The sequence below is a fragment of the Spinacia oleracea genome, chromosome 6 (genome assembly GCF_020520425.1).
Source record: "Spinacia oleracea cultivar Varoflay chromosome 6, BTI_SOV_V1, whole genome shotgun sequence".
Lineage (NCBI taxonomy): Eukaryota > Viridiplantae > Streptophyta > Magnoliopsida > Caryophyllales > Amaranthaceae > Spinacia > Spinacia oleracea.
The window spans coordinates 144,352,808-144,364,521 of record NC_079492.1 but is presented as its reverse complement, the minus strand read 5'-3'; the positions used below and the strand labels follow the sequence as shown (position 1 = coordinate 144,364,521).

The window sequence follows — 11,714 nt, the reverse complement described above, 5'->3', positions numbered from 1 at the left end:
TACCCCTCTATCAATTTGAAAATTTTTACCAAATTAATTGACTTAATAGGAAGGAAGAAAGAGATTGTTTTTTTTGGGTGTACCACCCGGTTCACTGTTAGAGCTAATCCGGATTTGGGGCGAGTTTTGAGTGGATAGGTTCCAGTCCCCTCACAATTGTTGCTGCGGGAGATCGAATACGAGATTCTCTCTAACAAGTCCAGCCTCAACCACCACTAAATCAACATAAAATTGATAGGAAAAAAGAGATTGTTAAAACGTGAGAAATTAAAGATAAGGAAATCCAACATATAGGCGTGCGTTTTGTTACAAACCACAGAATAGGAAACCTACCACGGACCCATTAAAGTCTTTATCACATTATAGTAGGTTGATACAACTACCATTCAAATTATTGATACCAATGAACGGTGTCTTTAATTAGCCAGAGTATAAATACAAGCACAGATTAAACAATATTACTCAAAATAAATAATTTCTTAGATAATAAAATAACTATTTAAGAAAGAAAAAATGGTATCTAGCTCAAAAAGTAGTAGTGAGATTGAGTATGACCGCAAGGGTGATTTAAAAGCTTTTGATGAGTCAAAACTCGGGGTTAAAGGCCTCGTTGATGCTGGTGTCACCACCTTACCTCGAATATTTGTCAACCAAGAAGCAACCGCTCCATCACGTGAGTCGGAGGTGGTCTACACCACCTCCGACAACCCACACGTCAACATTCCGGTGATAGACCTCTCCGGTGTGGTGGAAGACGGTGGCGACTTAGAGAAGAGACGGGAGGTTATGAAGGCGGTATCGGAAGCGTGTGAAAAATGGGGATTCTTTCAAGCGGTGAACCATGGTGTTCCAACTCATGTTTTAGATGAGATGATTAATGGTGCTAAGAGGTTCCATGAGTTGGATGTTGAGAGTAAGAAGGAATATTACATGGTGCGTGGTGTTAATTCAGGTAGGAAGTTTTCTTATACTTCCAACATGTATTTGTATACTGGAAAAGTCACTAATTGGAGGGATACTACTATTGCTGGAATGGAGCCAATGCCAGATCCTCAGGATTTTCCTGAGACATGCAGGTACATATATATATATATATACTTGTTTCATTTTTTCGTTTTAGTTGACACGTTTTGACTTTTCACAGTATTCACATATATATATATATATATATATATATATATATATATATACTTACTTCGTTTCGAAAATATCGCACCATTTTATTTTTACACTATACACACTACGACTTTGGCTTTTTTTTGTGATTCATACGTAAGAAAGTTGTAGTCATATGGGTAGGGGTGTGCAAAAATTGATCTGGACCAAAAAAGTGGATCGGACCGGACAGGACCGAAGGCAATCGGTTCGGTGTTCGGATCGAGAAATATTAATTTCCGGTCTTCGAGCCGGTCCTATCCGGTCCAAAATCCAATTTTGGACCGGACCGATTTTTCCTTAATAAAATACTCCTTCCATTCCTTTTTTATCTTCTTGTTTCTATAAATGTCGTTCCTATTTGATCTTCCTGTTTCTATTTTTGGACATGACTTTTTACTATAAATTTCCCCACCATCCCTTATTTAATTCATTCGCATTTCCCCATTCACCCACCCAACCTCACTTTTATGATTTTTTATTACTTTAATAAAAATATCTTCTCTCTCCTTCATTTCTTTATTACTCCCTCCGTCTCTTTTTGTTTTTTACGTTTTCCTTTTTGGGTGTTTCAAAATGTTCTTTACATTTCCTTTTATATCATCACATAAATGCTTTAATATTTTATCAATATTTGTGTCAAATGATTATTTAACCAATTAAATTCATTAGGTTATTTAATTTCTCACACCTTTCTAGTAGGACATTAATTTTTTCTCATATTCCCAATATCAGAATTTTGATAAAAGTGAAAATATTATAAATAAACGTAATTTTCCTTGTTTAAATAAAAAAAAATAGAGTAATCTCAATGCACATTAATTAGTCGTTAATAAACGTGCAAAATACCAAACGTAAAGAACAAAAAGAGACGGAGGGAGTACTTTTCTTCATTTATTTATTATTTTCTCTTACACCCAATCATTACTCTTACACGCAATCATTACAAGATTCCATTTTCTTATTTTCCACCCCAAACACCAAATAGGAAGATCATTTAGGAATGGAGGGAGTATAATATAACCTATTTAAAAATTTAATTCTCTCATTTAATATGTTGTAAATATTACTTTATTGTGATATATTTTATTTTAGCTTCAAAGAAAGGCCTCAAACAAATAGTTTTTTTTATATATATTTTTCTTTTTTACCATAATTTTTATAAAAAAATATATAGAAATAGGTCTACAAACGGTCCAAACCGGTCTGGTCCGGGTTTCGGACCGATTTTTTCGGCCCGATCCGGGTTTAGTCCAAGCATAATAGGTCCGGTCATCGGGTTTTGAGTTACCAAAATTTCGGTCCTGGTCCAGATGGGTCTGGTCCGGGTTTGGACCAATGAACACCCCTACATGTGGGGTCATGCTAGATTCGTATCGATATATATTTTCTAAATAATTTTTTTTATATAATTTATACTTAAACACGATTTGAAATATTAAGAGTCAAAGTAATGTGTTAGAGGAGTAAGAGTCAATAATAGTGCGATATTTATAGAACGGATAAAGTAGTTGTGATTTAGGCATGCATGCATGTTATTAATATGGGTTTAATTAATTAATTGCAGGGAAATAACGATAGAGTATGCAAAACACATGAAGAAAGTAGCATTGACATTCCTTGAGCTAATATCAGAGGCCATGGGAGTAGAGTCAAATTACCTGAAAGACATGGATTGTTGTCAAGAGTTTTTGCATTTAACTCACTATTATCCACCATGCCCGCAACCAGAGTTAGCCATAGGCATTAACCAACACGCGGATAATGATATCGTAACTCTGCTTCTCCAAGATGAAATTGGTGGTCTCCAAGTACTTCATGATAATCAATGGCATGATATCCCCCACATTCCTGGTGCCGTGATCATTAATACCGGCGATCTCCTACAGGCAAGTCGATTTGGACATCTGTTCTGATCTGAACATGATCTATATAGATCGATTTTGATCTGAACATGATATGTATAGATCGGTTCGGATATGAATATCATCAGTACAGATTAATTATGATCTGAACATGATTTGATTATACTAATTCCGATTTAGACATAATAATAATAATAATAATAATAATAATAATAATAATAATAATAATAACAATCTCTATTATATAGCCATATAGGTGAAGAGTTGAGGTTATTTTAGTAAATCCAATTTTAGTGTCCCTTTGGATTACTAAAATACCCTCTCCACTTATAGAATAGAGAATATAATGATAACCTACCCAATATGAAAAGCCCAAAGAAATTTTTTAATCAATCTAGCCCCTTAATTAATTCTTATAATTTTAATCAATCTGTTTATATGCGTTCGGCTCTATCTAACTTATATGTTTCTTATATTCGCACACATCGCATTTATATTACATTTTCTACATATTATTTCAAGATTAAATGTAATATCACAAATCGATTTCTTATATTCGCACGCATCGCGTGCATATAAGGCTAGTAATAATAATAATGCAGCTGGGGGAACATGATCTGTTATGGTTTTTTACCTTTTTCTTTTTCTTCTCTGAGAGAACTGGATAAGGATATTGTTGATTTGCTGTAACGAGTTCATAATTTTTCTAAGACCCAAGACATTAGGGCTCGTGCTACTGCTCATATCTTTAACAGAATGGGCTTTGCTATAATCAGAGGAGTGGGAGACTCAAATTGTATCTCGGATTCTCAATAATTTTTTGTATTTTGATTGACTTTGTTAGCGTTTGATATAATAATAATATGATTTGATCTGAAGTGATTAGTGAGAATTAACTAATGTGATAAATAATGTTGATGGATGCAGCTGATTAGCAATGACAAGTACAAGAGTGTAATACACAGGGTGCAATCCAAGAAGGTGGGCCCAAGAATTTCTGTGCCGTGTTTTTTCAGGCCAAAAACGAATAACCCAAGAATCCTTGCACCAATTAAGGAATTATTGTCGCCGGAAAACCCCGCAATTTATAGGCCAACCACCACCGGTGAATATATTGCTCATTACCACTCTACTGGCCAAGATTACGGTGTCAAGCCTGCTCTAGACCATTTCAAACTCGCTAATTAATTAATTAATTAATTAATTAATTAATTAAAATCATGAATTTTTAATTACGCGTCTACTTTCTCCGAATTAAGTTGAGTCAAATAATAATGAAATGAAGATAGATGACTTAGTCATTCTCTTCACATTACAAATGTATTAGATTGTTTTATGGTACTAGTATTTATTAAGCTTCGTTTTTAGTTTTATTTTTTCTTTTCCAGTTTTCTGTTGTTTTTTGTGCTTCTCTAGTATTCTTGTCGAAATATAAAATTAAAATGTAATATCCGTTCTTGTGACTTCTATGAATAATTCTATTTGTATTCGGTCCTAATATCTTTTAAATCTCTTCGACTCATCTATATAGTAATATAATATCCTAAAATAGATGAAATCAATGTGGTAATGATAAATGTCACTTATTGATTTTGGATCCTCTAGAGTTCTAAAATAACTCTACAATGTAGAGTTTGAGCATATCAACCATTGAATAAAAAATCAATGGTTTAGATATTATCTTTCCAAAATTCCCCCTATTTTTTCTCATCAATATGAGCAATTGATTTTAAAATGTATGGTTTAGATACAAGGTAGAGTTCTTATACATGTAAAAAAAAAAATTAATTCATTCTATAGTTATTTGTTAACTTTCACCTTATTAAAAGATTTTATTCTATTTTCCTCAAAAAAAAAAAATAGATTATATAAGAGCAACTCCAATGGTTGGAAAATAGACCTGCTCACGAATAAAAAGAATATATGAGCAGGTAGCCCACCGTTGTTGCAATAATGACATCAGCAGCTACTAAAACATTGTAGCTATTTTGGGCAGGTAGCTCAAAAAAATAAAAGGGGAAATATATGAATTAAATATTATAGGAGCTACAAGAGATTGTAGCCCACCAATGTGAAAGTTTATAGCTTAAATTAATTGTAGCTAGAAATATGATGTGGCTAATTTAGCTACATCACCTTGTAGCCCACCATTGGAGTTGCTCTAAATGGCGGAATATTTTTTACATATATTTTTTTATAAAAATTAAGCCATAATACCCGCATGTAGTACTATTTTTATAATCCATTAAAGTTGTCTTCTGATTTGTACTTAGATACTTAGGATTTTAAATAAATTATAAAATCGATCGAATATATATGAATAAGAGTGTTCAAAAAAATTACCAGCTATAGTACTCTGTATTAGCAACTAAGTTCAATAATTATCACCGTCATAATTTTATACGAAGTATATTTTAACAACCAAATTCGATAAGTATCATTTCCGTTGATGGTAATATTTTACTACTTAAAAAAAAAAAAAAAATTCCTTACACGTGAGGGAAAATTGTGTAATCGTATGCATCTACTACGTAATTCCTCAAACTTTATATGCGATTTTTTTTATTTTTACGCTATTATATTCACACACCCTATTCTTCTGCTTTTTTGTGATTATTACGGAGTAATACTTTATATGAACATAGTCATGTAGCATTTTGTTGGAGTCGTACTAATAAGTACGTACAAAATGCTACCAATTTTTTATATATATAATTTTTACATATTGGTACAACTTAGATTACAATGGAAGTAATATTATGGGGAAGAAGTCTTCTCATTTCCATTTCATGATTGACAAAGTTGCAAATTTTCTCATGTCCTGGAACGATATCCTATTATCCCAACAACAAAAACTAGTTCTGATTAACTCAGTTTGCGACACTTGTGGTTTTCGAGAAGAAGACATACAACATGTTTTTCGTTTATAACCTCTTGCACAACATGTATGGAGGGGTGGATCTTTGGGAATCCACTCAAATTCTAATGAAAACGTTTCTTTTAAAGAATAGATGCTCTATTTTATCCAAATTTTTATAAGCTTGGATTGGAAAAAGGATCATAGATTGAATTTCTTTATAGCCAGTCTATGGACACTTTGGATATCTAGAAATAATAAGGTATTCAGAAATCAATTGGGAACTTTTCAATTGGTCTTAATATTATGCTTTATTTTGTTTAGTATGTTTAGAGGATAAAAAGTAAAATAATTTATTTATTTTAAAAAAAAACCTCTTGCATAAAAAGGATAATAAAAAGGTTAAAAATTGTTTTAATTGTGAATTTAAATTTTAATAGGAAAAATTACTTTAAATAATCTAACATTTTTAGCCGGTTTTAAGTCACATGGGTTCAATAAAAGTTAATAGGGGCAAAGGTTGGATTATTAGATTATAATCCGTAGGTTGGATTATTAACAGAAAATGGTCGAAAGGTTGGATTATTTAAAGCAATTTTTCAATTTTAATATGATTTTGGTACTTTATGTGAATTTGTTGCATCAATAGTAAGGACTCTTAGCCCACTCTTAAGGACATAAAGGTATCTCTTAGAAAATTGATTGATATTATGTTTACCATAGTCAGTGAAGTGTCGCTCATAGAAAATTGAGGTAGAATATTGATTGGTATTATGTTTACCTTAATCGGGGAAGTGTCGCTCATATATCGAGAACTTGGAAGACAAGCTTGCAATATCAATAGCATCACCCAAAAGATTAACTATAAAGCTGTCAACATTAATGAATTCACAAGGTGGATTCAAACTGGAACCTGTTATCTAATTTCTGACATGAAATGTCAACAAATCAACAGGATAATCAAGAGAGTAAATGAACAGAAATGGAAGGGGCAAAGATATAAGACATTTTCAGAGACTGCCATGCCACTTCTCATGAAACAGCAGCCAAAACTGAGGGTAATAATAATAAGAAATACATTGGATCAATTCAAAATGTTTAACCACAATTTCTATTCCCAACTGATTTCTCACTGAAGGACAAATAATTCTGTACTAATTTTTTTTTTAATCTTTTATCCCCCATTGACTACTATGTTCATAGTTATTAGCACCTCTCTCTCTACTTTGGGTTATGCATGCCCAATCTGTTGATCAACATCTTCATCAACCAGCATCTCAGAGTGGTGATGATGGACCATGTACCACCTCCCATCGTGATGCTCAAACACATTGGTCACGTTATATGGCCCCGCGTTCATCTCAGCATAGACTTTCATGGTAAGCCAAGCCATACCAGTCAGGACCCTAGCTCGCACGTCACGAACTTGAAAACCATCTGCTAGTTGCTCCCAGTTAAATGCTATTTGCCAACTCTCCATTACTGCATTATATCTGGCAGGAGAAAAAACATGGGAATCAGCTCATGTGGTAAAGCCACCTTTGTAATTTTCATTTTAAAGTAGTACTGGAGTAATAAATTCCAGTAATAAACTATTTATTTAACTCAATGTTTACACAAAGGACAGCACAGATGAACTTAATGCAGAACTGGGAGTTACTTTTAACAACACAAAACAGCAGATCAAAAAACAAAAACTCGTGGATCAACTTCACCGACAGATATGATGTTCACAGGGTCAATAAGTCATGTAAGTATAGGATATACTACGTACTTCGTATAATCTAAAGGAAGGTTTCCATAAAGCTGCACTCCACTACAATGATATTAAATTCATTTACTGATATAAAGTTCACAGTACTTCAACATTAATGACAAAAAGAGTGAAAGACAAACATTGTGTCTGGGCAAAATAATCCATGGGAGCAATTTAAACAGTGATTCAGAGATTGTGATCTTTATCCTTATCCCACATCAAATTAAATTCATTTGAAGTATTATTTTTCAAAGAACAATGAAATAAAGCATCAGGTCACAGATTAATAGTTCCAAAGGAACACGCAAAAGTGTAAAGTAGGAATATAACACCAAATGCACCTATACCACATGCATCAAAATTACAATTAACAGAAAAACAAGGCATCATACCCAGTAAAAAGCTCCCCTGAAGCATGAATGCACTTCACATAGTCTGCATTACGCCAGAAACGACTCATTGCTGGAAGTGATCTTTCCCTGAGAATGCTAAAAAATTCTGCATTAATATTCACAATTGCTCTTGTAGCTGCATAGTAAGCCTTCCAACCATCAGCTGGTCTGACACTATCTTGTTCCACAGTAAAATCCTAGAAAAAACAATGGAAGTAAATTGAAGCATGCAGAAATTAGAATAGGAATAGTCCATAGTCTGAGAAACCACAAAATGCAATAGATATTAAATAAACGATGCATAAGCTGAAATAAGGCATCCATTTTAAAGAGCAGGGAAATTACTTACAGTTAAACATAAAAATCAACTACAACACTCTATATCTTTCCTAGGTCTAGGCGTAAGTTCAAAGAAGCATTAATACATGCACACAAATCCAATTTTTGTACCATGATAGTGATTCATCACAAAGACAAAAATCAAACATTTAAAACCCCAAAAGCAGACTGACTCCTAATTTTCCATATCATACACCAATTCATCTATGAAAGCCACCTCCCCCAGTGAGTGTTGTTCTTCATTGTTTTAAATGTGAAATCCCGCACCTAATTTACTATACCCCTCCCCCCCAACTAAATCCAAAACATAAGTAATGAATGTGAATTGGTATTGTAACACAGAAGGATAAATTTTATAAATAGGTAGCGAATTGAAATCCTGTAACCGTTCCACGTACCACAAATTCAGTTTCAGGCAATCCTTCTTCATACTGACTAACTGACATTTTAATTCCATGTCATCTATACTTACGACCATAATTAATGAGTTCAATACTCTTTTTACTTTTATCCTTCCGTTATGGAATGATTAGCAACTTAGCATCACAATAGACAAAAGGCCTTCTAATAAATAAAAAAGAGAATGGAACAGTATCCATCTTCTAGTCCAATGGAAAAACAAAAATATTACAAGATGCCACAAACCGACCCTTGGATAACATAAAAGTCATATAGTTTTAACCTTCAATGAAATATTACAAGATGCTACAAACCGACCGTTAGATGACATATGTCCTGAATATGAAATTTTATGCATTGTCTGAAAAAAGTATTAGTGGAACCCTGAGGGTAATTGTAATCCGTTGACATCAGATACAAGTTATAGTTAAGTAGTAATCATGATTAGCTTAATAGGTTTGGATGATAAAAACAACAATAGAAATAGGGCCAACATCTACATGACCATATGCATGACATGGGAAACTTAAAAGGCAATCAAGTAATCAATATACCTCATTTAAGCTTCGAATTATTTGCACAATGGATCATGTTAGACCAAAAGCCTTTGAGTGAAAGATGGGGGATCATGGGAAGAGAAAAAATCTCAAACATAAAGTAGCATTAAAGAATCATGAAGTAACATTAAATAAATAAGATAGCTAGCTGCAAGGAATATCTCAAACCCATAATGTTTCCTTCCATTTTCAGTCTATGCAGAAGTAATCAACAATATACCAAGGTCAGTTAGTACTTAGTAGTTCAACCAATTGTCAAATAACTAAAACAACATATGTGGACAAAGCAGTTGGTAACAAGCATTTACAGAAATAGTCGAGGATCCATATCCAATAAAAAAGTTTTTATCATCTGCAACTAAAAGCTCCAACAAAGTGCTATAACTGGGTCAGTTACTTAGTAGTTCAGATATATCTGACAAAACTTTGTCCAAATATAATAGGAAAGCAAACCGTTCTTACTGATTCAACACGACTAACCAACCAAGAGCACAATTCAGAAGTAGGGAATGAGAACAGCAAGAGTTAGCAGCACGGTAGCTACAATGACAAAATTGAACTATACCATCTCAGTCCATAAATTTAATCAAGCAAGACACTAAACTGCAAGAAATTGCTATAAAATCCGTCAAAAATCCTCATTCATAAAGAGGATCAAAGAAAGGGGTCCAAACTCCAAACAAAAGCACCCAAGTATCAACAAGCTATCCAGGGACCATAATCAAGATAGACGGAAAAGAGGGGCAGTATAATTCAGCAAAACGAAAAATGTGATAGGCACCGTTAACCAGTCAATGATGCCAGCATCCATGGTAAAAGCTTACGGCATATAGTTCCCTGTGAAACTACAACACCCATAAACAGAAACAGAGAACACACCCAACAAGATATACAGACACTCTGGGAAAAACCTGCACCTAAATCCAACCCCTCAGACACTCAAATGATGCGACACAGCAATACTACAATTAGACCTTAAATCACGTGAAAATCATCGTATCGCATCAAGAAAAATAACAATCGGAACCCTAAAATTCAAAGATTTATGGCCTTGACCTGTCAAATTCTAATGATTCACCATACATGTCACCACCCTAACCAAAAATTTCCACTAAGTTTTTCCAGTATTATTCATCAATCAGCAAAACGAAATAAGGGTTCAGTACACAGTTAACAACAATGTCATTCAAATAAAATCACCAAATACCAAAATATTGCAATAAATAAAAACAATCACAAAGAAAGTAGACTTTACAATAACAAAGAAATAAATTGTACCTTATGGTAAAGAGCTTTCCAGGCATTATCATCATTAGCGGCCTTTCGCATCAATGAATTGGTCATCGAGAGACGGCAAAGGCTAGGATAATCCAAATAACTGAGCGCATGAGTAGTAATCTCCGGCACCAACATCTCCATCATCGAAGCGCCTGTCTGCTTCTCCGCCGCCGAAACTAACGCCGGCATTTCACCACCGTTCTCCGTCACCGGCGTACAATCCGCGCTCAAAACGCTGCCGTTGCAGGAACAACTACTATTAAAACTACCACTACTAATACCACTAGTATCTTCTGATTCTCTTTCCTTCTTGAAATTCGGTACTTTACCACCACCTTTCAACGACGAAAACACGGCGGGGGAAGAAAATCGAACGGCGAAGACAGCGAAAATAAAGCAAAGTACGGTTGCGGCGAAGGCTACAATGAAGGAGTACGATGGAAAGAAGGATGATAGAATAATCTCCATTCATACGACATTAAAGCTCCAATGTACATGAAAAAACCCTAGAAGAAACTGAAATTGGGGGAAAATTCGTCAATTTTTTGCGACGATGTTAAGTGGAATTGCGTCAATTTTCTCCCTAACTCGATTAATTAAAGTAGAATTGATTTCACTGTAGGTGACGCATAAACCCTAGAATTCCCCTCTTCAATGGAATTTGCAGAGGAGAGAGAAAGAGGAGGATGGAAGTTTTGTGTGAGTTTTGTAACTGACAATCTTTTTTGTTTAATTTTTACTATTTGAGGAGTTAGATTTTAAAGCTTTCAAACTCGTCGTATTGCAATTTATTGGCAAAAATCAGTTTTGATTTGCTGCCATTTTGATTGAAGTTTGACTTGGGGGATATAAATAATAAAATAAAATATTAAAATACAAGAAAATGTTTATTAGGGTTATGATTTTGGATTTTGGGGATTGGGAAAAACCAATATAATAGGGTATATGCCAAATTTGATTCCTTTTCACCATTGCTAAAAGTGGTTATTTCATTAATGAAAATTATAGGGTGTAGATTAGATTACAATATTACATTTATAAAAAAAAAAAAAAAAAAAAGTTACAATATTACATGCTACTCAAATACATTGATACAAGGAGATTATATGAAAATGC

The 11,714-nt window shown here is 33.7% G+C and overlaps 2 protein-coding genes across 2 annotated transcripts; one reads left to right on the top strand and one right to left on the bottom strand.

Moving 5' to 3' along the window:
* Window positions 1-454: 454 nt before the first annotated feature.
* LOC110786389 (1-aminocyclopropane-1-carboxylate oxidase homolog 1) lies at window positions 455-4,518 on the top strand. The gene is made up of 3 exons (XM_021990937.2): window positions 455-1,076; window positions 2,723-3,044; window positions 3,948-4,518. The coding sequence occupies exons 1-3, from the start codon at window positions 514-516 to the stop codon at window positions 4,206-4,208; spliced, it is 1,146 nt and encodes a 381-aa protein (XP_021846629.1). The 5' UTR covers window positions 455-513; the 3' UTR covers window positions 4,209-4,518.
* A 2,418-nt stretch (window positions 4,519-6,936) lies between these two features.
* LOC110786390 (F-box protein SKIP8) lies at window positions 6,937-11,410 on the bottom strand. The gene is made up of 3 exons (XM_021990938.2): window positions 10,599-11,410; window positions 8,026-8,222; window positions 6,937-7,370 (listed from the first exon to the last, which is right to left on the bottom strand). The coding sequence occupies exons 1-3, from the start codon at window positions 11,064-11,066 to the stop codon at window positions 7,109-7,111; spliced, it is 927 nt and encodes a 308-aa protein (XP_021846630.2). The 5' UTR covers window positions 11,067-11,410; the 3' UTR covers window positions 6,937-7,108.
* Window positions 11,411-11,714: the final 304 nt, after the last annotated feature.

Excerpts from the sequence above, each read along its gene's own strand:
- LOC110786389 (XM_021990937.2), top strand. The coding sequence starts at position 514 with ATGGTATCTAGCTCAAAAAGTAGTAGTGAGATTGAGTATGACCGCAAG. Across the intron at positions 1,077-2,722 it reads GATTTTCCTGAGACATGCAG|GGAAATAACGATAGAGTATG; the intron begins GTACATATATAT and ends AATTAATTGCAG. Across the intron at positions 3,045-3,947 it reads ATACCGGCGATCTCCTACAG|CTGATTAGCAATGACAAGTA; the intron begins GCAAGTCGATTT and ends TGATGGATGCAG.
- LOC110786390 (XM_021990938.2), bottom strand. The coding sequence starts at position 11,066 with ATGGAGATTATTCTATCATCCTTCTTTCCATCGTACTCCTTCATTGTA. Across the intron at positions 8,223-10,598 it reads GGAAAGCTCTTTACCATAAG|GATTTTACTGTGGAACAAGA; the intron begins GTACAATTTATT and ends TGTTTTTTCTAG. Across the intron at positions 7,371-8,025 it reads TCAGGGGAGCTTTTTACTGG|ATATAATGCAGTAATGGAGA; the intron begins GTATGATGCCTT and ends TTCTCCTGCCAG.